The sequence below is a fragment of the Mytilus galloprovincialis genome, chromosome 6 (genome assembly GCF_965363235.1).
Source record: "Mytilus galloprovincialis chromosome 6, xbMytGall1.hap1.1, whole genome shotgun sequence".
NCBI lineage: Eukaryota > Metazoa > Mollusca > Bivalvia > Mytilida > Mytilidae > Mytilus > Mytilus galloprovincialis.
Window position 1 is genome coordinate 64,553,116 of NC_134843.1, and position 27,523 is coordinate 64,580,638.

The window sequence follows — 27,523 nt, forward strand, 5'->3', positions numbered from 1 at the left end:
GAACAGACAGCAGCAGAAGGTCACCAACAGGTCTTCAATGCAGCGAGAAATTCCCGCACCCGGAGGCGTCCTTCAGCTGGCCCATAAACAAATATATTTACTAGTTCATTGATAATGAATACTAATTTTACTTTTCAATTATTAGAAGAAAACGGAACAATGAGGGTTAAAACATCTGAATCATAATATTTAAAAACTTTATACCATGGGCTATAATTTGATACTAGTTTGAAAATTAGTGAACCCGTACATTTTGGGAAAATTTAGTAAGCGTATGCTGTTGTATTCCTATGTTATCTTATATCGGTCATACTGGATTTTTTTCATGACATATTCAAAAAAGTTTATAAGTATCATAACTAACGACATGTATGTGTGAAGTTATATGTTTTTACTTTAAAGTGATAAATTATATTGATTTCCTCAGGACAAGTGCAGCTGACATCAGGTTAATCGCTTACATGTAAACTGCAGTATATTGTATTTTCAAACTAATAAAACATAATTCATTTACATAAATATGATGCAATATTATTCGTATCAAAAATGTAAAAAGCTACCTTGATATATAATAAAAAGGGTAAATAGAATCACACTAAAGCATTTCTAAAATATGTCTGAAAAGAAAAAAACTGTAAATCAAGATGATCACTTAAGCGCTGACAGTAATTTCACAAGATCCTTCCACCATTGCTAATTCTCTTGAATTAAATGCAACGACTAGCTCCTTCACTCCAACCTTACGCGGAAGGAATTCAATGGTTGTCATAAACGTCTGTTTGCTTTCTACAATGCTGAAATAATAAATTATTTTTCAATTTAACTCAGTTATTAGACCATATAATTTTTTGAAAATATATTTTATGAAATATGCCTTCAGATTAGAGAAGATAATATAAGAGTGTCTAAAACAAATGCGTTCTTTTATCTGACTTATACAATCTTTTATCCTCATGTTGATTTAAAACTGTTCTTCACAAACTGCACTTTTAATTCCAGCGGTTGCTGTTATATGTGTTATAGGTGCTTTCTTTGATTGTTTTTCGATTATTTGTTTTTAGTAAAAATCCACCTCGCTAGCCAAGGGTTAAGATCCACTCCAGTTCTCTCCACCCTTGGCGGATTGAGATAAAAGTTCGGAGACACAAGGTAAGTATTTTTATTGGTTGCAGTAGAAACTTGCTGCATCCAATCAAAAGCGCCTATAACATGATCACGTGTAAATGTAGAAAGTGTTTGTAAACAATTGCCACGTGTTTATTGTGCAACAAGTCTTTACCTCACTAAACATAGGACTATATTTAATGACAACTTGAATGTGTATAATCAACTAATAGAAGTTCCTGTGTATGTTGCATGCACAAATGCATGAATGTGACGTATATTTTCGTTTCCGGCTTTACCAACTGTGTAGAATCTAGACGCTACCGTGTTTTTACCTCCAAAGTGAAGAGTTCAAGTGCTACCATTGGTCAAGAATAATGTATTCGGAATGGGCGTGACATTAATCTTCCGATAGATGGCGCAACATTGATATCACAAATGTTGGCTTAATGTGGCAAGGGTGATTAGAACGGGAGTGGATTACCTTAGCTGTATTTGGCAAAACTTTAAGTAATTTTGGTCCTCAATGCTCTTCATTTCGTACTTTATTTGGCCTTTTTACCTTTTTTGAATCGAACGTCACTGATGAGTCTTTTGTAGATGAAACGCGCGTCTGGCGTATATACAAAATTTAGTCCTGGTATCTATGATGAGTTTATTTGTAACCCTTGGCTAGCGAAGATGGTTAAAATCAGGCCGTTGCTGTTTTAAATAATATCAATTTTTGTCCGCCTAAACAATTTTCATAATTTACATTATGGTTTGCGCTTTTGCCGATTTATAAATTGGTACAGTAATTACTAATTTTTTTGTCCTTTGGTATCATATGGGCGGCTGTCACATAAACATACCACATGTCATTATGGTTAGATAGGTTACCAGTATAAATATATGATGCGGATTTTAGTCAAAATGACACTTATTTCTTAGCATTTTCTAATTTTTATCATGAGCAAAAGTTTCAAAATGAACAATCATTTTTTAAGAACATCCAAATCAACCGTAAATGGCCACTTAAATATTTATTTCAAATGGCCTAAAGTGACCAGCCAAACACATGTAAGGCAAACTTGTAACTTAATGGTACCGCTTTTACAGGTGACGTTAGTTGTAATTTTAGGTATAACATATTGCATTGTCTCTAACGAATCTTTGACTATAACTATGGTTTCAACAACTGCAGATGACTGCAACTTTATATTTACTTGTATAAATCCAACAAGTAATGTAATGTTCTTCATAAATCATACCTTTGTTTTAGTACACTAGGTTCCTGTAGCCCTGGCCCTTCCACCGTTAACGTACAATGTGTCAGAGTACATGGTAATGGATTTGTAAAGGAAACAGTTGCTTTGATTAGTTGTCCAATCTTCCCAGTAGCTGGTGCCTGGTGGACAACAGGTTTTTTAATAAAAAATGAGCACTTGACAGCTGAACATTTTAATCATAGTACATATGCAATATCAAAATAAGTGGTTGTCAAACTGCTATATATTCTAATAAAAATATTCCTTTAAATTGTCTAGTTATAATAGATAGTAAAACGCTTTGCAACAGACTTCTCATGTGACGTATAAATAAAATGCATCAAATACGTTAATTTCTTCTAAAAAATAACATGTTCTAAATCAAAATAAATGCCAGTGGAAAGACAATAACAATCAAAACCAAGGAGTAAACAAAGACTCACAAAACCAAAGGACGTTTACATCAACAGTTATAAATAATAAATAAGAAACAAAACGAACTCCACAAAAAACCGGGAGTGAAATCAGGTGCTCCGAAAAGGTAAGCATTTCCTGCACCGTATACGCGTACGGCACCCGTCGTGTTATTTTGTTCAGTTCGGTAATGATGGAAGGTTATTATGACTGAGGAAGAATATCTGATATGATTTCCGACACACTTTTGTCATAATGGCCAAGCAGGTCATGATGGCGACCGTAAAATGTCTTGAGTGATGACCTTAACAATGCTTAATTTGATTGATTCATAGCACTGTCTTAGCAACTTTTGAGAAAGCAGTATTCCTCGTTCAACAAAATCAACGTGCTTTGAAGTAGCTCTAGAGTAACGTATCAATTGAGATACATATACTCCATATGCTGGTGCCGCTAGGATTTTGCTACACAGAAAGATTGGCATTAGTACGACCTGATTAACGATGTGCAATAATTACTGTACTGTCTCGTGATCACAATTTATATGGCTTCATAACATGTTAACAATTTCAGGTACTGACAGGAAATAGCTTAAACTTTACAGAAATGGAAATAGAGCTAAAGAAAACTGACACAAAGACAGTTTCAAAATAAATATCTTATGAATATGCAATGTATAATTTGATGAACAACTTGTATACCTTGATTAAAATATCAGGTTTGAGTAAACGAAATGTGTCTTGATGGACGTATGTATGCTTGGTCTCCAAAACTCTACACATGCATGACATTTTCATATGACACTGTTCTACTAGTTGAGGGAGGTACTCATTAAATGTCACCTTCACGCTAATTACTTTCTCTATGTACATAAAACATTTTATCTATAATTAGGTTTACATATGCAACAAAAGTATTTCATGGCTTTTATATATCTCCGAGAGGTTTTGGTTAAATTAGAATACATAAATGCATGCAACAAAGACAGAGAAAACAATAAACGTCAAAGTAATAGGCATGATCAACGCTAATATTATTGAAATTAATGAAATACAAAACGAAACACAGAAAAAAAGTATGAAAATTCAAACCAAATAAAACAAAAACTACAGACGATGTACAAGTATTTTATGTATTAAGAATCTGACTTCATGTATATTGCAAAGTAGCCAAATATATCGCCCTTTCTGATTAAACTGGACGATCTCACTGACATAGAATTAAAAACAATGGTTATTGATATTTACAGACAGATTAACTGTTTACATTAAATTCATAGTTAATATAAAATTCACATTTTAATGTTTGTGACGGGTAATTATAAACGTCATCGAAATCGAGTAATATTAAAGTAAGAGATAGTCAAATAGATTACCCAACATTGATTATACAATAAGTTTTGTTTTAAAGAGTTAAAACGAGAAAGACAATTCTGGGAAGTTCATGGACAATTATATATAAGGACATGGCATAACATGTAGAAAAGAGTAAGACTTATACAATTATCAAAACGTGGAATACATATAGGGAAATTGTAGTTGCAATTGTTTGTACTTGTCCTAAGTAAGGACTCTGATGTTTAGTAGTTGTCTTTTTATGTGGTTTATAAGTGTTTCTCGTTTCTTGTTTTTTATATAGATTAGACCGTTGGTTTTCCCGTTTGAATGGGTTTACACTTGTGGGGCCCTTTATAGCGTGCTGTTCGTTGTGAGTAAAGGCTCCGTGCTGAAGACCGTACTTTGACCTATAATGGTTTACTTTTATAAATGGATGGAGGGTTGTCTCATTAGCACGCATACCACGTCTTCGTCCATTTATATATAAAAACATGCCTGAAAAATTGTAGTTAGAGATAAAAAAAAAAGTATAATTATAACATACCAGATATAGTTAACAATCATTAAGATAAATAAATACTTGCCTGATTTTGCCTTAACTTTTTTTGCGTTAAGCTCTACATTCTTGATTTTATTTGCCGGAACACCGGTATAGTGCATGCTGCTCGTGCTGATACAACCGGAGACAGTGCGTTCTTCTTTACTTGTATTCTTTATTTTCAATAAGATTTCAAAATCATTTCCAAAAGGAACTGTATCTTTGTCGACCAGCTCAAATTCTACATCCTGCGTGTATAATTTTAATATAAAAGTCAACTATTGTAAGTTTCTTAAATTTTCGGCTGAACAGGGTTTTTCAATTTTCTCAAAGAATTTAAAGCAATATTTTCATATAAAACTTGATACGCGATAACACCAGGTTCAATCCACCGTTTTCTACGTTTCAAAATGCCTGTACCAAGTCAGGAATATGATAGTTGTTGTCAATGGGTTTGATGTGTTTTATCATTTGATTATGCCGTTTGATTAGGGACTTTCCGTTTTGAAATTCCTTCAGAGTTCAGTATTTTTGTGATTTTACTTTTTTCATAGCTTCTATGTCAAATCTTGGCATTCTTTGTATGGAAATTGATGCGTACATCGAAGATGTTAAACCTGTCGAAGCTACTAGTCTTACTTCATTCGCAATTATTGTGGTCCTTATTATCAATTCTCTCATTTGTCTACATGTATACGATGATTGCAAGAAATCTTTAATTGCATTGAAATCTTTAATTGTATTGACAATACCCTAAAATAATTATGAAAGAACAAGAACATGATATGTTATTGATACGTGAACGTATTTCAGTTAGAGGAAATATTGAAAAATAATGAAATGAATGTTGTACATAAGGGGCACTATTAACCATTATCAACAAATAAGAAGTTACACCAAGATATCTTCTCGTTCATGGTTATGAGATTTGGACTGAACGATCTCATTTGCATAAAATATAAAAAAAAAATGGTAACTAATTTAGTGTAAGTCATTTATATAAAAAGGATACAGCAGTTTTAATAATAAATAATGACATTTACCGATATTTTGCCTTCATCATATAGTCCTTTCTTTGATGAGTTCTGGTTTGCCTGCAATACAGCTGCTCTTTCTTCGTTAGATCCTATAATAAATGAAATATTAATGAATAAAGATTATTGTAGTACTATAATGGTGATGTGTGTAACGACCTTGACTTAATATACAGCCTTCGCATGGTCGGTTGCAGTACAACGCCTATTCCATAAGTAATTACTTTGTAGTTTTACTAGAGTTCTCAAAACCCGAATTGATGCACGAGAGCGCTTCATATAACAGTTTCAGCTAAAACATGCGCACGGTCTGAAAAATAATGCTTACTTTGTAGTTTGAAGAAGGTTTTGAAAATCTTTATTGGTGTATGAAAGCGCTTTATGGAGTATTTTACCATAAACATGTGTGTTATATGAGGAGTTCCAAAGCCTTGATTGATACATGAAACTTCTTCATGTAGTCATCTTACATTATTGCCGTCGTTCATGCGACGGATTCCTGATAATCCACTGGTAAATGTAGAACATATATAATAGTATCTGTAAAATCATTTTCAACAAAATTAAAGAAAATAAAGAACAGATTTTTTTTTAGACTTAAACATACTACACAGCCACCAGAATGTATTGATATGTAAATTTAACAACATCATGAACTATTAGAGCCAATAGCAAATGTTTCGTGTATATTCAAAACAAATCATCCTTCAAATGAAAATGAGAAAAAAACCACTAAATCCGTTTGAAATGGTAATTTAGGAATGATAACAGTGGCTTGTTAAGTTTACCTAGCTTTCAGTTACTTCGCGCAATCCTTGATCGGTACTTTGTCAGTGTATTATTTAGTTTGAACAGAAAGATGTTGTAAGGCTAAATATCATTCTGACGAGGAAAACTATCTTCAACAGATGTTTACAGTATGTTATATTGTACTTATGCTTTAATGCCAATGTCGTAAAATAAGTGAAGGCTTGAGCACTAAGAAAATGTTCTTTTCGTCTACATTCTGTACGTGTGTATCATAACGCAAGAGCATGTAGTCAATCTATTGGTGTTTGTCACGTTATAAAGGGACATATCTCAAGAACGATAAAAGTGACGCAACTCATATTCGTATTTGATTTTATAAGTGTGGCATTGAGCATTGTGTATGAGTTGCATAACATATTGGGGCAAAATTAAGAAAGAAAACCGAAAGTATAAATAACAGCAACATTACATTTGCAAAGAGACATTTTAAACGGTAGAAGGGACGCCACCCAAATTCAAACTTCATCTGTATTTTGTGGTAATATGCATTGTGTATTAATTTCATATCAATTGGTTAAGGCAAACTAAATTAAGAGAATTGAAACTTATTCTGGGTGATACGCCGAAACGGACGTACAGACAGAAGGGTAACTCTTATCATTATTCCATCTGCTGCGGCAATGGGATAACACATATAAAATGTGCTAATGTAAACATAACTGAGACAAACATGACATAGTTATCCTTGTTCACAAATTCACCAGACAAACGACCACGCATACATGTAGTAATCGGCACACATATTTATATACAACGAGGCAATACATTTGTGTGTTTACCTTCTTCATATTTATACATTTGTGTTACGTCTTCTCTTTGTATGTCATAACAGAAATGCTCGATGCAGCCTGAACGTCCTTTTGGTAGTTTGGTACTGATTCGCATTCCAACACTTAAAAGAAAAATCCATCAAATATGCAAATAAATATCAACAACAAAGATCCCCAATTCAATCTTAAATCTATATGAATTCGATAATATAGATATAGACTCTTAAATTGATACGAGTGGATTATCGGATTTATCCAATCGAGATAGTTCAAATATTAATTTTAAAGTCCGAGCCTCGGCGAGGACCTTAAAATTTATAATTTAACTATCGAGATTGGATAAATCTGATAATCCACGAGTAACTATGTAAGAATCTGTTTCTCTAATGATTAAAAAATAAATTTTCTTTTTTTGTTAATCGAAAATCTCCTTCGAGTGCCTTTCACATTCCACTAAGTTGTCAATTTCATTAACACCTGGGTTGATTTCTATATCGTAGCAGCTACGTAGCGGCTTACAATATTTATGTTACAACTAGTCTATAGCTACACGTTCAATAGTCAAAATCTACGTAGCACTACGTAGCTGCTACGATATTGAACGCAGCACTGATATCAATAGTTGTGTAGCAACTAGTCTATAGCTACACGTTCAATAGTAAAAATCTACGTGGCATTACGTAGCTGCTACGATATTAAACGCGGCCCTGTTAGATTCATCCAGTTAGCTAAAGAGGTTATGACACTAAAAATCATCCAATGATCTTTTGAGATCACCGGCAACCACACGTTGATTATTTTTTTTCATATATAATGGGTTCGGAAAGGGATAAATTTCCATAGAATTAGAGAAACTGTCATAACTTTTGACTGCTTCATAATTGTTTTGTATTAAATAATTTCTTTTATTTTCTGTAGTTCAGAAATTATGAATGATTTTTAGATTAATAAGTATTAGAGAAAAAACGGCCATAGCTATTCGTATCAATGGTTTACAAATGCTCATTAAACTTAATCGTAAACGTTCGAATAAGTTATAGTTGTAAAGAATAAGGTAGTTCGACAACATATTGCCTTACAGATTCTATTTGAAAAAATAGTTTTAAAGACTAATAACACTTAAAATATTGTCCCCACAAATTAGCTGTTCAAATATTAAGTATCTTTTTTGTTTGATAATACATACTAACCTACGTCTTTCCACACCAACATTATGGGTTTCATCAACTTCATTTAATTCCCAATTTACCCGATCGGCATTTACTTCAGCAAATATAAACGGTGTATCATAAGGCATGTTTACCTCTCCACGTCTGATAGCCTCTAAAGAAGCAGGACCACAACAATATACACCTACAATTATTGCACAATACACTTTTGGAAAAAAAAACAATAGATTGATGTTCGGGGTAAATTACCAATAGTGAAAACAACAGTTAAACTCAGTTAGTCAAAGACTGACATTGTTGCATGGTTGATTACATGTACACATTCAAGATTTGAACGTCATGATTGGCGAAGTAGAAAATGGAGACAATCCTGCTGTTCATGTTTGTCTGTCTGTATAAAATGGGCTTTAAAGAATTGCTTCAAAACTAATAGAACTTGAGTAGATCTATAGTTCACACAAGTTTAAGGAATACGTCATTGGAATGCTATTGCAATACACATTCTGAGGTCACGAAGATTCATACAACACTCGTTAACAGCAATACACAATCGAAGTCCGGCAGTGGGCATTTCTTTAAAGCGATATCTGTATAGTATACATATACATATTGGCATGTTAATGTATAAGACAACCTATCGCAGGATAAAAACCAGCACTCACAGAAATTATCATTGTTCTTATGAAAATAAGAATGTGTCAGTTTGAATGTCATGTGAACGCAGTAACTGAGTAAAATTATGATTAACTTAAATAAGTATATAATATTCATAATTATATGAAATTTTACGGAAAAAACATGTCTTTTAACAAAAGAAAATAAACCTTACCGTCACTGGCTTCTTGTGGTGTGGCATCTATTGCCTGCCACCCACCGTATCCAGACGGTAGATCTGGTCTAGCCATCCATACATCATTCCACACGTGGAAATTCCTGTAGGATATTCAAACGAATAATTAATAAAGCATTAAGTTCTTCCAAGTACAATCGCTGGCAAGTATATCAATGTTGAATAATATCCACACCCATCATTGATTTATTGTTGTATATATTAAGTGAACGTCCAGTGGCAAACAATGTGCAGGGCGAGAACGTGTCAACACATGTAACTCAACACATGGTTATTTGGAATAGTAGTTTATTAAAGCCGGTCTGGACCAGTGTCCATAACGGACGGTCTCCCCCTCATACGGTAAAATACATAAGTATATATTTACAGAATATAAACAGTGTCAAGGTTTCTATTAATTTGACCATTATAGTTGTAATTCTAAAGAAACAGGGATGAATATCTATTAAGTTGACTCTAATTGACATGTTTTGACCAACCTGGAAATTGATGTTTGAAGAATACACGTATGTCCAGTGTTTTTACTAATTGCTATTGCAACATGTCACCACCTGGTCTGCATGTAAACATATTATATGCAACGTAGCGGTCAATTGAACAACCTTTTACAAGGTCATGATTTTCATATTCCCATGTATTTATTTTATTCAATTTAATAAACATTTTAAGAATATATAATCATAAATATAAATAACTATATATATATTTATATATTTTTTAAGCCCATCATATTGTCACATTTACTATAGTTTAGCAGTTGTCGTTAGTTCATGTCCGTCTTAGTTCAGCGGTTGTCGTTAGTTCATGACCGTCATAGTTTAGCGGTTGTCGTTAGTTAATGTCCGTCATAGTTCAGCGGTTGTCGTTAGTTCATGTCCGTCATAGTTCTGCGGTTGTCGTTAATTAAGCTCATGTCAGTCATATGTGTTGGATTTATTTGTTAATTGTTTTGTCAATAATTAAGCCGTCAATTTTCTCAATTGCTCTGTTTTGTATTTTTCATGCCGGGGCTATTTATAGCGGACCACACAGTATATATGTTTTTCATCATTGTTGAAAGCCGTACAGTTGCCTATAGTTGCTTACATATGTTTTAACTATTTTGGATGTTTCTCTCGTTGGAAATCATATCTTTATATAATCCGAGTTAAATATCACTGTTTGCTGTTTTACTTTTCTTACCATACTGAATCGCTGTTCAACTCTTCGATTGGTTCTCCTGATTCTGACCAAAAACTATCAATTGAAATCGATCCATCACAATCATGTGCAGATGCAAAGTTTGTTACACTTCTGGCAGGAATTCCAAGAGCTCTACAAACTTAATAATAAATGAAATACATGCTACAATGCTTGTTTTGAAATTTTAATATGTCGAGGTTTTTTTTCAATATCTGTGTACCACAAAAGATTGATTTTAGATTCATCAGTTATCAGCTTAGTTTAATATGGATAAATTAAATGTACTAGTCTTAAATGGGATTTATTATAAACAAATCGTTATGAAAATTAATGAAATTTATAAGATATTTGATTTATTTTTTCAAGATATTTCATAAATTTTATACTAAAAATGCCGGAAATGGGGAATGTGTCAGATACAACAACCCCCAAAGGCCACCGATGTGTTTCAATACAGCGAGAAACTCCGGCCCACACCCGGAGGCGTATTTCAGCTAGCCCCTTCACAAAAATATATTCTAGTTCAAGGAAAATGGATGTCATACTAAACTCCGAAATATAAAAAAGCAACTTAAATTAAATATCATACAAGACTAACACAGACCAGAGGATCCCGACTTGGGACAGGCAAAAAATCGGCGGTGTTAATCATGTTTTTTTGAGATCTCAACCTTCCCCCTATACTTCTTGCCAATGTAGATCAGAATAATACACAGCAATACGTACAGTAAAGCTCAGTTTGAAAGAAATTCGAGTCAGATGTCAGAATAGGTAACAATAGAAACTAAACAAAATGAGAATGATACATACATGTAAATTAACAAAGGACTACTATCAGTCACGGACATGCCAGCTCTACATAATACATAGTAACTTCGTGCATATCCCTTCTTAATAAGTCAGTTTAATGGTTTTGTTAGCTTTTTAGGTGAATGCCGACATGTGTGTGCTTTGTAAAGAATATTATCATAAAAGATTGGATGTGAAACACCTGAACGTATATGATTCATATTTACGAATTATGTCCTTATACCGATGACATAATTTAGTAAAATGTTTAAACTAGTTTGTGATATCGAAAACTCTGGTGAAATAATTTTTCCGGAATGCATAAATTGCTTTCGCTTACATTTTTAACGTTGTTACATACACGAGCGAATCGTACAAGTTGAGATAAATGGACAATTACATGTAACAATAGGAAATGAAAAGTTATCTCTGTTATCATAAATTTGGTGATAAGCTTCCCGTTAATGATATAAATATTACAACTGAAGGAACTTCCTAAGCAAAATAAAATAAAAGGTTCGGGTGGTTGTTTTCTAGATATTAGCCATTGAACATTTGGCGGGGGTAAATTCTCTCTAACTTTTTCGTACATTGAACATTCGCATCCTTTTTCATTTAAAGAATATGAAAAAAATAACAAGAATTCTATAAACTAATAAGAAAAGTATGATAAGAAAAGTAGATCTTAGTAGAAAAACAAATTTTTATTGCAGTTCATGAAAAAACCCAGAGGATTCCGAGTAGCTGGTAAAAAATCAAAAACAATAGGACTAAACACTCTAAAGTTTGTACACAGGTAAAAAGTAGAAAACGGTTTGATTGGTTAACTCTGGTGATGGTTATTTTCTAATATACAATGACATCTTATTTGAAATTTTGTCGATAAACTGGACAGGGTAAAACTTTTCTCATGGCAAGTATTTCTTTATTTGAAACAAGTATAAATTCTTCACAAATTTTTGAAATCCATCAAAGTAAGTTTCTTCTTTAGGAACATTTTGTATCCACAGTTACCCACTGTCCACACAGCAGGGGACACATATGTTTTTTTTTCAATATACTTACGTGTTGTTAGCACTCCTGAGAATACCCAACATTGACCAAAGCGTACAGGTTGTTTCGTCTTGAAATATTCGTTTAAAATAGCCACACTTCCAACCCAGTCTAATGGAGATTTCCCTCCATGATAGCTACCAGACCAATTACCAACTAAAACTCCTTTATCATCTTGCGAGTTGGTCTAAAATTCATGTCATAATACGTATTGAATGCATCAGAAATGTTTACTTGAGACGATACAAATATTTTGAGTGAAGAATTAAAATTAGCGCTTCGTGTGCGGGGATTTGTTTTTGTTAACAATTACGTAATATATCAGAGCTTAGGTGGTCTCTGTTATTCAAAACCTGTCACAGTTGGGGCCATCAAACACATTTTAATATTTAAAACTGTAACTACAAAATGTACAGTGACCTTTTTAAAATGTCGTTTCTGAATGATAATAACTGATTCGAATTAGTTGACGTAGATTTTATAGTTTAAACGTTTAAACAAAACACTATTATTTTTTTCGAGCCAATTGACATTTACAAAATTTATTGAACCTAAAGTTTCTTTAATTTGATGTCATCTACATGTTATTTTACATATGGAAAAGGGTAACCGTGTTTCTTTCTATAACTTGTTTCTATTTCAATCATTAATCAAGGTGTTGGTTGCTTTAATAAAAATGATAAGTCCTGTTAAAGCCAACTATATGGTTCCGGTTTTGCTGATGGTTAAGGCTGTACCTGTAGTTGTAACATCTATTTCCTTCCGTCTCCGTCGATCATACTGCATTTTTTTAATATTTACCGAACAGAAAGAAACATATCTAACATATACACACTGTTTTAAGTGAGATTATGTTATTTTTATAGAAGTAACGTAACGTCAGTAACGTGAGAAGAAGCGGTATACCAATTACTACACTAGACCTACAATTATTAAAAGTGCACAAAATACATTTATATAATAGAAATACAGGGATTCGGAAACAAGAAGAATAACTAATATAAACCGTCTCCCTTAAACCTATAAAAAGTATTAAATGTAAAATGCATTCTAAATTGAGATTGAACATACATGTGTATATGTATTATTCATTTGAATTATAGTCTCTGGTAGACGACGGCCGTAAATACAATCGTGTATAAAAAAAAATAATGTGTTGCATGATTGCGAATCGGACAACTCTCCAGTACAATAGAGCAAATGACAAAGACATTGCCAACTATTGTCACTATACGGCCTTCAATAATGAGAATAACCAATACTGCATAGTCAGCGATATTACAAATGTAAAACAATTCAAACGAGAAAACTAACTGTCTGATGAAAGAACTAAATAATTATGACTGAAAGACAAATATGATAAACAATAACAAACGACAACCACTGAATTAATGGCCTTTAACTAGGGACGACAGGCGCATACAAAATGTGGCGGGGTTAAACCTGGGACGTGGTGTAACATTTCAACATAATAAAAACTGTAATAATCAGTTGGAAAGGACTTAACTTATCAGACTGACACAAGGGAGAAATGCCTCTAACAAAAACATTGAGTATATGGTTATATATGTACAAATGCGTGATAGTCCGAACTCTTAGTTATATATGTAGCGTGTTTTTAATAAGTTCTGTTGCTAGGGTTCTCTATTGACACATTATACAAATTATGCGATTACATTTTCTTATTTATATATAGTAGCAAAAAAAATTGTTCTTTTTTTAATCTTTAAAATTAAGGTTCAACTATATGAACAACCAACGGAAAGAATGGAAAACAGTTGTCACATTCTTGACTTGAAAAATCAGTGACTTTTACCTGGCTTAAAACATAAATACCACAGTACAATTTAGTTCAATAATATCAAAATTATCTACCAAGTAAACTATAATCAATTTCAAGTAATGGTGGCTTTACCATGGCTTAAAAAATTACTGTGCATTTTTTTGCTGTGTTACATATTGTTTTTCGTTCCTTTTTGTACATCAATAAGGCCGTTAGTTTTACCGTTTGAATTGTTTAACATTTGTCATTTCGAGGCCTTTTGAAGATGACTATGCGGTATGAGCTTTGCTCATTGTTGAAAGCCGTATAGTGACCTACAGTTGTTATTTTCTGTGTCATTTGGTCTCTTGTGAAAAGTTATCTCATTTGCAATCATACCACATCTTCCTTTTTAGAGAAAAATAACCTGACACTTTTTTTATATAAAAATATAGTTTGATTTCAAACAATATTTTGTTAAATCAACACATTAAAAGAATAATTTAGGATGGAGCTACATACATTGTGTAACTAAATGTACCTCTCGGACGATTTGCCTCTGTCGAATGGTTCCTTGTCAGTTATAAAATTTAAAGTACATCGTTTGGAGTAAATTGCAATGAACATACCAATAGAAGGTTGCCAGAACCATAGATGTAATACCCATAGATAAAGTTCAACAGAAATCCCCCGCTGATCGCTATTGTTAGATAAAGAGAAGCCTATAGAATCTTATTGTCTTTGATGTTATATGTGTGTTGTCGCCAATCAATTTGACTTGATTGGATTTTTTATCGGATAGCGCTAGTCGACCCATCATACATTTTATTATTATCGTAGTAAATTAGAGTTACCTCCCTTACACTTAAAACTAACTTCCTGACGAGAAAGCGTGTAAAATTTTGTGTTCAATGGTACAAAACAGGGGAAAATCGGACAAGATTTACAGTTTCTACAGCCAAAAAATGAAAATGCCTTAGGAAAATGAATGCTTCTGGTGAGTAACTTTAACTTAAAAGACGGAAATGTTCCTGTAAGTTCCTGAAAAAGGGAATGACATACATCTATTCAGCATAAACAGACGGTTCTATTGATATATTCCAACATAGCGTCGAATCGCGTCGAAAAAAAATATATTTATTTTTTTCCACATGAATTATGTGATAAACTTAGTTTTTCACTGTGATATAATGCAATTTAGGTATACTTTTTTTCCAAATAGCTCCAACATATAGTGATTTACATGTACATATTATTATTAAAAGCAATGCCATATGATTAAGAAAAAGAAAACACATCATAATAATAGTATGAATGTGCAGCTGAAATAAATGTGTAGTTACAACAAACATGTACGGTCGGTCAGAATGTCTAAATATGAGATTTATTTAACTTTGTCTTGGTCAGTTGTCAAGTAGCTGTTTTAAATTAACAATTTTAACTCTTGGAGCATGTTCCTTCTAATACTCTGTAGGCACACATTTATGTAAGACACATGCAAACACATTTTAATTTAATTTTCAGGTTCAACAATTCATCAGGAGATTTTGAGAAATTTTTGTCGTTTGTGTGGTAATAAGCAGGCCGTAGTAAGTAAATACCCTGTTTCAAAATTCAACTTAGGAAATGATGTTAAAAAAGCACTAGATATTGACTTCTCATTTGATATTTCATATATACATCCACCATTTATATGCGATTGTTGTCGTTTAAAGTTCTCAAGGTGGAGGAAGAAAAAAAAAATTGAAATTAAAAGCAAGCATAAAATTAATATTAATGTTTTTGAGTTTAAAGAACATGACAACACTTCCTGTTTAATATGTGAAGATCTTGTTGACAGTGCAGTGATCGATAGTGACTTTTTAGATTGTTGCAAAGATTTTGGTTATGCAGTGACCGAAAATCAAAATGATTTTCTAATTTTTAAAATTGCTGTTTCTACAGAAAAATATAGTGAACGAATTTACATTAACAAAAAGGACAGAAATTGGCAAATTTTTATTCATGATCTAGATAAATCCAAAAGCAAGCACTTTGAAAATATACCGGGAAAATATTCCTTGAAAGGATTATTGAAACTGTTAACAGAATTAAGAATTTGTGAGGGTAACAGAGGATTTGACGAACTATGTCGAGGAAGGTCAGAGACCAATCCAGCAGTATTTCTTGCGCAGGATGGACAAACTGTTTCTGCTTATGAAGAAGTTAGTTTTAACCATGTTAAGACAGTCCGTCACAGCAACTGCTAACATCAGAGGGACGTTGTGAAGAGTGTACAAACTTTAGAAAAGTATTGTATGTAATGCTTAAACGTCATGAAAAAAAATAGAAATTGACCCCACAACTTTAAATTCAAAAATTAGAAACGATTATTTAACAAGTGACCAAAAAGGGGATAAACTATCAACTTTGAAAGAACAAAATAATCAGCTGAAAAGAAAATTAACTGATCTTGAAACAAAACTATCTGAAGTATTATCCAGTCAAGGTGAACATTTAAATGAAAATTTAGATTCCTCTTTGAGACAAATCATTTTAGAACATGAAGATAGTTTAAATTGTCTACCAGATAGTTCTCCGCAAAAACTTCTTTGGACTCAACAACTAAAATATGTTAAGAAAACAGACAAGCGTCAAATGAGATGGCATCCAACCATAATAAAGTGGTGTATAGCCATTCATAGTAAGTCATCAAAAGCATATGATCTTATGCGAAAATTAGGTTTTTTAAATTTGCCACATGAAAGTACTTTATGGGATTATACCCATTTTACAACAGCAACATCAGGATGGAATTTAAAAATTGTTGACAGAATTAAAGATGACATAAGATTTGAAAAACTAAAATAATTCCAAAAGAATGTGATCCTTCTTTTTGATGAAATTAAAATTAAAGATGGACTTGTCTACTCGACAGAGACTGGTGAACTCATTGGATTTCTCGACTTGGGAGATGTGAATAACGAAATTGAAAAACTTGTAAATATTTGTAGAAGAGGTGATGATTCAGATGATGAGTTGCAGCCTTTAGCAACTCACATCATAGCTTTTATGGTACGTGGGATTTTTTTGAAGTTTTTGGTCACTTTCCATGCACTGGTTTCAACAGTCATCAACTATATTGGAGTGTTTGGTCAGCTATTGGAATTTTAGAAGGTGCTGGATTTCATGTCCGTGCTTTGGTTTGTGATGGAGCGACTCCTAATAGAAAATTTTACCGAATTCATGGTGTGCAGCAGGATAGCTTGACATTTTATTCGATGAATAGATACCGATCTGGAAGCAGAATATATTTTATATGGGTATTACATCTATGCCAGAACGAAATAATGATGATAATGTGTCAGTCATTCTGTTGATTGTTTGTTTATTTTACCGATTGTAAAACAGCGTTGACTATCGTATGTTCGGTAAATATAAACATTGCGTATAATTTTTATGGTCAAATGTTTACAAGTATTTTTTATACAAGCTTTAGAAACATCGGATAGAAAAGCAGAAGGTATTCGAAATGTTCTAAAGTTTCTCAAGGAGAACAAGTGTATCATATTTTCCCGGCAAAGTACTTCATTTCCCCCTGCAAATGTTCATTTGTTTAATTTTCTGTATCTAATTTATTAGGACATTAATTAATCCGCATTAGTGAAACGCGGACACAGAAGAATAAACTTCATAACACATATGTTTATATTACCAGCAGACAGCAAACAGAAAAAACCATGTAAAGATGAACAAGTTCGCACAAGTTATCGCTATACAGACAACTGCTGATTAAGCATCACGAATTAAAAGAAATAAAGCAGTGGTTAATTCGGTGCTCAGGAAGGTTAAGAGTTCCTGGTCTACCCGTCGTTTGATGATGGTAAAAAAATTAATGCTATAAATATATTTAGTGCTGTACACATTTCGGATAAGTTCACTTATACTAACTCTTTAATGACTGAAATTTACTATGCTTGCATTTAGCTATCGATTACAATACTTTTACATTTAAAACGTGAATTTTAACACTTTTACATGTTTCCAGACATAACAGATATTTTTGAACAGAATTTAAGGAAAAAATTGACATTAAAACACTTTAAAATGTATATTGAAGGAGTTATAAATATTCATATCACCTTTAAACACTAAATAACTATATTTATCAAGAAAAATATATGATTTAAATTGTGCATTTGATTTGAATTTGTCTCAGCAGGGTTGAACTAAATTCAAATTTGTATTGCGTATTTAAAAGTAAAAAAAAAAAAATCTTATGGTTTATTTGGTTGCTAGGTACAGTGGAGATCAGTTCTAACCTCTCATAAATTCTGTCAGAATCTGTCAGGAGAACTGTTCTAGAACAGTATGTAGAACTGTCAGCCTGACACCTTTTAGTCAGTTCTAGGTTAGAACTGTTCTAGCTAGAACTGATTTGGTCAGTTCTACCTAGAACTGATTTAGACAGTTCTAGCTAGAACTGATCCTGACAGTTCTACCCTAGAACAGTTTTAGACAGTTCTAGCTAGAACTGACCAAATCTGTGGTCAGTTCTACTTCTAGAACAGTTCTACGGTTAGAATTGATTTCAAATTCTACGGCTAGAATTGATTTATAAATTCTACGGCCAGAATTGATTTATAAATTCTACGGCCAGAATTGATTTATAAATTCTACGGCTAGAATTGATTTATAAATCCTACAGCTAAAATTGATTTATAAATTCTACGGCTAGAATTGATTTGGTTAAAATTTAAGAACTCTTTGTCTAAATATAAAGGCTTCGGCAAAATAGCGATTAATATTATAAAGAGTTTTGCTATTTTGCCGGTTTTAACCCCGCCATATTCTGCATGTATGTGACTGTTCCAAGTCAGGAGCCTGTTATTCAGTGATTTTCTTTTGTTGATGTGTTACATAAATTATTTGTTTTTCTTTAATTTTTTGAACATAAATTAAGCCGTTAATATTGGGGGAGGGGGGGGCGTTATTATTTCATTTATTTTACATTTGTCATTCGGGGAGTCAGGATGACTCGTTTTACATAACAAAATTATCTGACCTTAATGTAATACGTTATTCCGGCCCAAACCAATAGGGACGGATCCAGCAGTTTAAAAAAAGGGGGGTGGGGGTGTCTAACTAAAATTTATTGTCCTCATTCAAATGCATTGATCGTCCATAAAAAGGGTGCTGTACAGTAATTCAGTTATAATTTTAGGTCAAGAGGGACTGTAATATATACAAGTTATAGCAATATTGGAAAACAATGACCTCAAAATTTTGTACGCATGAATTTATAGTGCAAGCATGTCCGCTTTTTATTCAAATTATTGAATCGTAACCAAATATCAGTAGTTTTCATACTTCAGACTGAGTCGTGAAATAAAATCTTTTGACCGCATCAATCTAAACTGACCTTATTTGCTCTTTCGTTCTGCAAATCTATATAGTTGTACAGTAATTCAGTTATAATTGAAGGTCAAGAGGGACTGTAATATATACAAGTCATAGCAATATTGGAAAACAATGACCTCAAAATTTTGTTCGCATGAATTTATAGTGCCAGCATATCCTCTTTTTATTCAAAGTATTGAATCGTAAACAAATATCAGTAGTTTTCATACTTCAGACTGAGTCGTGTAATAAAATCTTTTGACCGCATCAATCTAAACTGACCTTATTTGCTCTTTCTTTCTGCAAATCTATATAGCTGTACAGTAATTCAGTTATAATTTTAGGTCAAGAGGGACTGTAATATACAAGTTACAGCAACATTGGAAAACAATGACCTAAAAATTTTGTTCGCATGAATTTATAGTGCCAGCATGTCCTTTTTATTCAAAGTTTTGAATCGTAAACAAATATCAGTAGTTTTCATACTTCAGACTGAGTCGTGTAATAAAATCTTTTGACCGCATCAATCTAAACTGACCTTATTTGCTCTTTCTTTCTGCAAATCTATATAGCTGTACAGTTATTCAGTTATAATTTTAGGTCAAGAGGGACTGCAATATATACAAGTTATAGCAATATTGGTAAACAATGACCTCAAAATTTTGTTCGCATGAATTTATAGTGCCAGTATATCCTCTTTTTATTCAAAGTATTGAATCGTAAACAAATATCAGTAGTTTTAATACTTCAGACTGAGTTGTATAATAAAATCTTTTGACCGCATCAACCAAAACTGACCATATTTGCTTTTTTTTATGTGAGTCTATATAGTTGCACAGTACTTCAGTTATATTTTTTTTTACTGTAGTATATATAAATAACTGCAAAATTGGAAATTGAACAAACATCAGTAGTTTTCATACCTCAGACTGACTCATGTAACAAAAATATGTGTCTGCATCAATCAAAACTGACCATATTTGACACCATCAACCAAATCTGACCATATATGACTGCATCAGCCAAAACTGATCATTTTACTTTTTTTAATGTAAAATGCGCGAAGCGGGTTTTTTAATAGTGTGCACCACATTTTTTATGTTATTTCGAATAGACAGAAAAAAATGATAAGTCATTTCTTATAAATTAATTCTAAATTCCATTTAAAACCTTGCCAAACCATGAAAAAACGTTGATGACATTACGGTCACATGACTAACTTATGTCTATGGGCGCTGATAACACAATAACGACAGAAGACCCGTTACATCCAAACTTAAATTATTAAATAATGAACCGTCACAAAAAGTGACTTTTTAAGTCAGTAGTTCATGATGGTTTTTTTTTTAAACAAAACTATTTAACGGCATCATCCAACACTCACATCACTGATTCATATACTTTATTTTAAAATGAAAAGTACATGTATGAGAAGTTCTCTTCTTGGAAAGGTATATACTGACTATACTGTTAATATAATTTGAAGAAGGAAAATGATTGGTTTTGTTTGTAGCCTTACGTCCAGTGGCAAATATTTCATTCATGTTCAGATCGAGTATATTTTTCTGACGTTCCAGACTCCCAGATATTATTCATTATCGTTATGGGTAAGTTTGGCAACGAGATAATGCAAATCTGAGACCTCAGTGCAAATGTACATAGTTTTCTTGCGTTTAACAACACTGTGTTCATTACTATGATATCCCATAATTCATCCACTGTACAATTTTCGTTTGAACATTTGTCAAAACAGAATCTTAAATCATGAATGTAAATCCAAGGCAAACAAGGTAAATTAAGATTAAATTTACTTAAATTAAATGCAGAGTTATATTTACGAAGAGACTGTTAAAAACGGGGAACGAAGAAACGTAAACAATGATGTTTCATTTGCAATCTCATAAAAATATTCCTCCGATGAGTTGGATAACCTCCTATCCACTTCGATATTTGTACATGTAACTTTTGATCAGTAAAAAATATAGAAACATCTGCTATTATATATAGTAAAGTAATTGGAACTGATTTTTTGTTCTAAATTCTAAATTGCCCTTTCTGCAGTGACGTCATTTAGAACTGTTCTACAGTCCTGACTGATTTAGTCAGTTCTGCTGACAGTTCTACGGTTAGAACTGATTTGGTCAGTTCTACCTAGAACAGTTTTAGACAGTTCTACCCTAGAACTGATCCTGACAGTTCTACCTAGAACTGATTTAGTCAGTTCTACCTAGAACTGATCCTGACAGTTCTACCTAGAACAGTTCTATGGTAGAACTGTTCTAGCTAGAACTGTTCTAGGACAGGTTAGAACAGTTCTATGACAGAATATTCTGACAGTTCTAATGAGAGGTTAGAAGTGATCTCCACTGTAATTGTGCATTACGAAATACATGATAAATACCTACTTAGGAGGTAACATTAAATGACAAGTTTTCTAAAGATTCACATAATGATTACTTAATTGCGAAACATTCAGCCGGTTTACACGTACGCAAACAGGTTGTATTCAATTTAAAAGTCTTTTTTTTTTATATACTTCATGACAACTTCGGGTAAAGATCAGGGGCCAATTTCACAAAACATCGTAAGTCTAAGATAACACTTACGTCAAGTCTTAAGTCAAAAACCAATTTCACAAAAGAACCTACGTCAAAACTTACGACCAACTTTGATCGTAAACTTAAGAGTGCCTCTATCCACACTTAAGTGTCTACGAAATACTTAAGACCACTCTTACGATTATCTTAAGTATTTATCAAATGATTGCAGCGTTGCCAATTTTTTTCTTTATACGCCACTTACGTAGAAAAAGCATATGTAGAGACCGTACGACCCCACTAGATATGTATACAGATGCCGAGATAATAAACCGCTACCGTTTTCCAATTCAAGGGCCAACGCATACACATATTAGCACCTTAATGTATATCAAGAAAATAAATCTACAATTTTGCATCATATATATTGTGGATCTTATAATGAAGATTAAACAGTAAACATGCTTGGAAGAGAGACGCATAGTGGTCACTCAATGTCCAGTGGCTAATATGTCACGAAATTCAGGATTAACGTAATTATACGATAAAATAACGGTTCCATAGGAGAGCCTAACTCCGGTGTATGGACACATTACAAGGAGACAATGAATATTACCCAGGGAGAGGCGGTGATTCACAAGCTATTTAACGAGCACCAGCATATGGCATAGTATGAAGCAGGGATGGGGTAATCGTAATCTGTAATCATAATCGATTGTAATTGATTACATTTTTTCAAGTAATCGACAGTAATCTGTAATCGACCATATTTTCTATTACATGTAATCGTAATTTAATCGATTACAGCAAAAAGTATGATGTTATCATCGATTACTTTCGATTACATTTCGATTACTTTAGTAAAATAGTTTGATAAAATAAAACCTATAATTTAAATGAATATAGAAAAATGCATATATTCATCAGTTTATAGTATTGATGAAATAAAGTGTATCATTATTACTTGAGAGTTTATCATATACCTTAGATCTCCATTTGGATTAACCTGATCTCCTTAAAAATTTTACTATATTTCCAGCTTTTGAAATAAGCGATTTCAATGTTTGTAAATACTTCTAGACCTTTTATATAATACACAAAAATGTTTAAAATAAGAAAATAAATTCAAAATAGGAAAATACATGTAGTCTGCATTTAAGTTATGTACTACATTGAAGTAGTAAGCGTAATTGTAATATAATTCCTTAAAGCTTGATTTTCAATTATAGTTCCAATTTATCTTAGAATAGATAACCATTGATTCCTCCTAATGGTATGACATTAAAATAAGGAAATAATACAAAATTCACTTGATTTGGAAAGTTTGAATAAGTAAGAAAATTAATAAAAGCATATCAATATATACTCGACATATGCAACATACTACCATTTCATCAACAGACCACAGCTCATGTGGGGCATTTGCATCATGGCTTAATCTACTTTCAACACTAACAATTTGAACCAAAAGGGTTCTCCTTGTTTAGTGAAGTATGAGTTTTGCTAATTTTGTAGGGCTTCATAGCTAGTTTAGAATGAAGTACAGCAATCGAAGTGTTGTTATACTTTTATAAAATTGAGAATGGAAATGGGGAATGTGTCAAAGAGACAACAACCCAACCATAGAACAGACAACAGCAGAAAGTCACCAATAGGTCTTCAATGCAGTGTGAAACTCCCGCAACCGGAGGGTATCCTCAGTTGGCCCCTAAACAAATATATAAACTAGTTCAGTGATAATGGACGTCATACTAAACTCCAAATTATACACAAGAAACTAAAATCAAAAATCCTACCAGACTAACAAAGTCCAGAGGCACGTGACTTGGGACAGGCGCAAAAATGCATAGCTATGTGTCAGGTTTTTACTCATAATCGTTATTTTTCATATTTCCCTTCTTATATTCATAAGACGAAGTACCTGTGCGCTAACCCTGAGGAGATACTATCATAGGACTCATAATAGCTGCCTAAAATAAGTGTTTTTGCTTACCTCTAACAATTCTACTAATTTTCATTGATAGTTTTGTATTTTAATGTCTATAACCTACTCAGTATTCAAACAAAGTGCACCATGCCAAGAAATCCTCGCTAAAAACTCCGGTGGACCTCCTACGGCACCCATTAGTAGATACAGATTTAATTTCATTCAACAAATTAATTTATGACCTGCATGCACGTGTCGCTTAGAACACGACAATGTACCAAATGGTCAATATTTATCATCCATGTAATTTGCTCTATGGGGTATTTGCAAACTTTCAACGGAGGCAATTTCATGGCATGGGAGAAACAAAGAAGACCATTCACATTTAGTCTAACTTTTCTTTTTAAATATTTAGAGTTCACAAGATACAAATATTCCGTTTGGAACACATCCTTTTATCCCTTGAATGAGACTTTCCAATTTAATATAATTGCTTTCTAATCGATTAATCTATGTACAGAACGGGCAACTCTCTTTATTCAAAAATAAAATCTACACTGCCGTTAATTACACATGCTGTTGTCTGCTTGGAGTCCCCGCCTTAACATAAGAAATTGCCCAACTCCAAAATACTATATTCCTGCATTACATGATTTGTACCACGTTGGACCAACATTTATAGAATAAATACCAAATATAGAAAGTTGACCTACAATTCAAAACATAAAGTCCAAAGGCACATAAAGAAAAAAGAAGATTTATTTTTGGCTAAGGGTGCCGGTTGTACCTCTCTGCGTTTGAAATAAACATGAATATTTGCCACTTTACCTTTTCTGTTTTATAAATCCTATCCCTAAGCTTTCTATTATTTGCCAAGAAATCCTCGCTCATAACTCTGGTGGACCTTCTACGGCACCAATTAATAGATGAAGATTTGACCTGCATACATGTACGTGTCGCTTATGCAATCAGGGGCGTTTCCAGGATATTTGAAAAAGGGGGTGTAGAATACAATCTGAAAAAATTTTGGACATTTTTTTGGCTAAAAAAATAAAATAATTGTGAAGTGCACTAATGTAACGGTTCCTGACTTGGAACATGTAATTTAATAGTTAAAGTATCAGGGTTGATGCCGAATTCTCTCGATTAATTGTCTACGGTACATTAAAATGAGTGAGTGGATCCAACCAGCAGAAAACCAATAACGAGAAATTCCAAATTCTAGGGTATAAGGCGTTACTTTACATTTCAATAGTCATAGGCCAGGATTTTAAGAACGGGAGGCATAATTCCAGTTGCCCTTGTATAGGGTCCACGGGGAAGGTCAGAAGCTCCTGGATTTCAACAATTTGGCATCAAATCATAAAGTATTATAACAGCCTCCATGATAGACAAATTTGTGAAAATAGTCTGCCTTCGGATCATTCAAATTATGTATTGATTAACATGTGGATATCAAATCTTTGGTAGAAGTTTTAAATTTTAGTTAAAAGGTTATATGAAATTTGCATGACAAATGAAAAATAAATCTTGATCGATAGCTTTTTCTGAACTAATACCCGTTTTGTTAAGATATACCTTTTCACAGTTTTGGTCTTTTTTGGGGAAAATGTCGTTTGTGCTGTATTTAAACCCCTTTATCATGAAATTTGTTTTGCATGCACACGTATAAAAATTGCGGTTTTTATCCAACGCAATCATAGGTTTAAAATTTTTTTTCAAATTCAGTATTTTTCAATTTAGTAGATATAAAAAGATGTGGTATGAGTGCCGCAATGAGACAACTCTCCATCCCCCGGGTAGATGTAGAATGGCCATTGGGGAAATGTCACACAAAACAACCATTTCATGTATAGATTTACTTACCGTTTTGGTTGTTTAAAAAGGTGTCCCAGTCACCCATCGGATAGGGGAATCAGTATAAAATGAAATCAGAGTATGTGTTTAATTACAGTACTTGCAACCTTAGGCGTTACTATTTCAGCGATCAGTCAGCGGTCATCGATCAGTCACCGATCAGTCAAGTTCGCGTCAAACTCACGTCAGCAATCCGTCAGACTTATAGTAAAAGTAATTGACTGATCGGACTGATCGGACGGATAGTACCGATCGACCTTGATGACGGATTGAACTTTAATACGTCACATGATAAACTAATACAAATTACGGAATTTTAGTTTCGTTTAATCTAATAAAAATGGCGACTATTGAAAATCGAACGTTCAATTATACATTTTGTTTATTAATTATTAAGCAAAGTTTTATGAATTTAAATGAAAAGAAATGTACAGATAAAACCTAAATTAAAATATCATCATTAAAGAATGGTCTTTTTCGTTTTATTTAGGTTATATATTTTCAAAACCGGCGAGTTCTAAAACGGTGTCTACATCGCGGTTTTTATTTTATTATTTTCCAACCATTCTCGGGAAAAACAAAATGAAAGAATCAGTTATTGAAAAATGTAGTCAACATGCAAAATTTTAGTATGTTTTTTCTGATATTATTTTAATTTTATTAAAAAAAACTATTCTCAACTATAAAAAGTACAAAAATCCAATGGCGGTCAATAATTTTCAGTAAAATGAAACAATATTTGCATTTTAGGAAACGCGTACAAAAATTTTATATCTTTTTCCTTAAAGTAAGCATATTTTATGAAGAACACCCAATCCTGATGTACAAAAAGTACTGAAATCATGTGACGTTATTATTTGTATCAAAATAAATCAATAACTACATTGAATTTCTTATTCCACAAAAACAAAAGTTTAAGTATTTTAATTCTCAATATATCTGAATTCTGATTAGAAGACTTGTCTCAAAATGGTAAAAATAACTGATTTCAAATAAAATAGTATCATTTTTGATAAAAAGAAGAATAATTTTGCTTATTTTAAACAATGCGAACAAAATTTTAGTAGGATTTTTCTGATATTCTTTCAATTTTATGAAAAAAAACTATTCTAAACTATAAAAAGTACAAAAATCCAATGGCGGTCAATAATTTTCAGTAAAATGAAGAAATATTTGCATTTAAGGCAACGCGTACAAAAATTTAATATCTTTTTCCTTAAAGTAAGCATGTTTTATGAGGAACAGCCAATCCTGATGTACAAAAAGTAATGAAATCATATGACGGTTAATAATTTGTAGCAAAATAAATCAATAACTGCATTCTTATTCCACAAAAATAAAAGTTTAAGTATTTTAATTCTCATTATATCTCAATTCTAATTAGAAGACTTGTCTCAAGATGGTAAAAATAACTGATTTCAAATAAAATAGTATCATTTTCGATAAAAAGAAGAATAATTTTGATTATTTTAAACAATGCGAACAAAATTTTAGTATGATTTTTCTGATATTATTTTAATTTTATTAAAAAAAACTATTCTAAGCTATAAAAAGTACAAAATTCCAATGGCGGTCAATAATTTTCAGTAAAATGAAAAAATATTTGCCTTTTAGGCAACGCGTACAAAAATTTAATATCTTTTTCCTTAAAGTAAGCATGTTTTATGAAGAACAGTCAATCTTGATGTACAAAAAGTACTGAAATCATGTGACGGTTATTATTAGTATCAAAATAAATCAATAACTACATTCTTATTCCACAAA

At 32.4% G+C, this 27,523-nt stretch overlaps 1 protein-coding gene across 1 annotated transcript; it reads right to left on the minus strand.

Moving 5' to 3' along the window:
- Window positions 1–464: 464 nt before the first annotated feature.
- LOC143081003 (hemocyte protein-glutamine gamma-glutamyltransferase-like) lies at window positions 465–13,049 on the minus strand. The gene is made up of 11 exons (XM_076257235.1): window positions 13,035–13,049; window positions 12,310–12,484; window positions 10,456–10,594; window positions 9,253–9,356; window positions 8,445–8,607; window positions 7,264–7,376; window positions 5,684–5,766; window positions 4,687–4,888; window positions 3,467–3,627; window positions 2,355–2,491; window positions 465–794 (listed from the first exon to the last, which is right to left on the minus strand). The coding sequence occupies exons 1-11, from the start codon at window positions 13,047–13,049 to the stop codon at window positions 653–655; spliced, it is 1,434 nt and encodes a 477-aa protein (XP_076113350.1). The 3' UTR covers window positions 465–652.
- Between the last annotated feature and the right edge of the window lie 14,474 nt (window positions 13,050–27,523).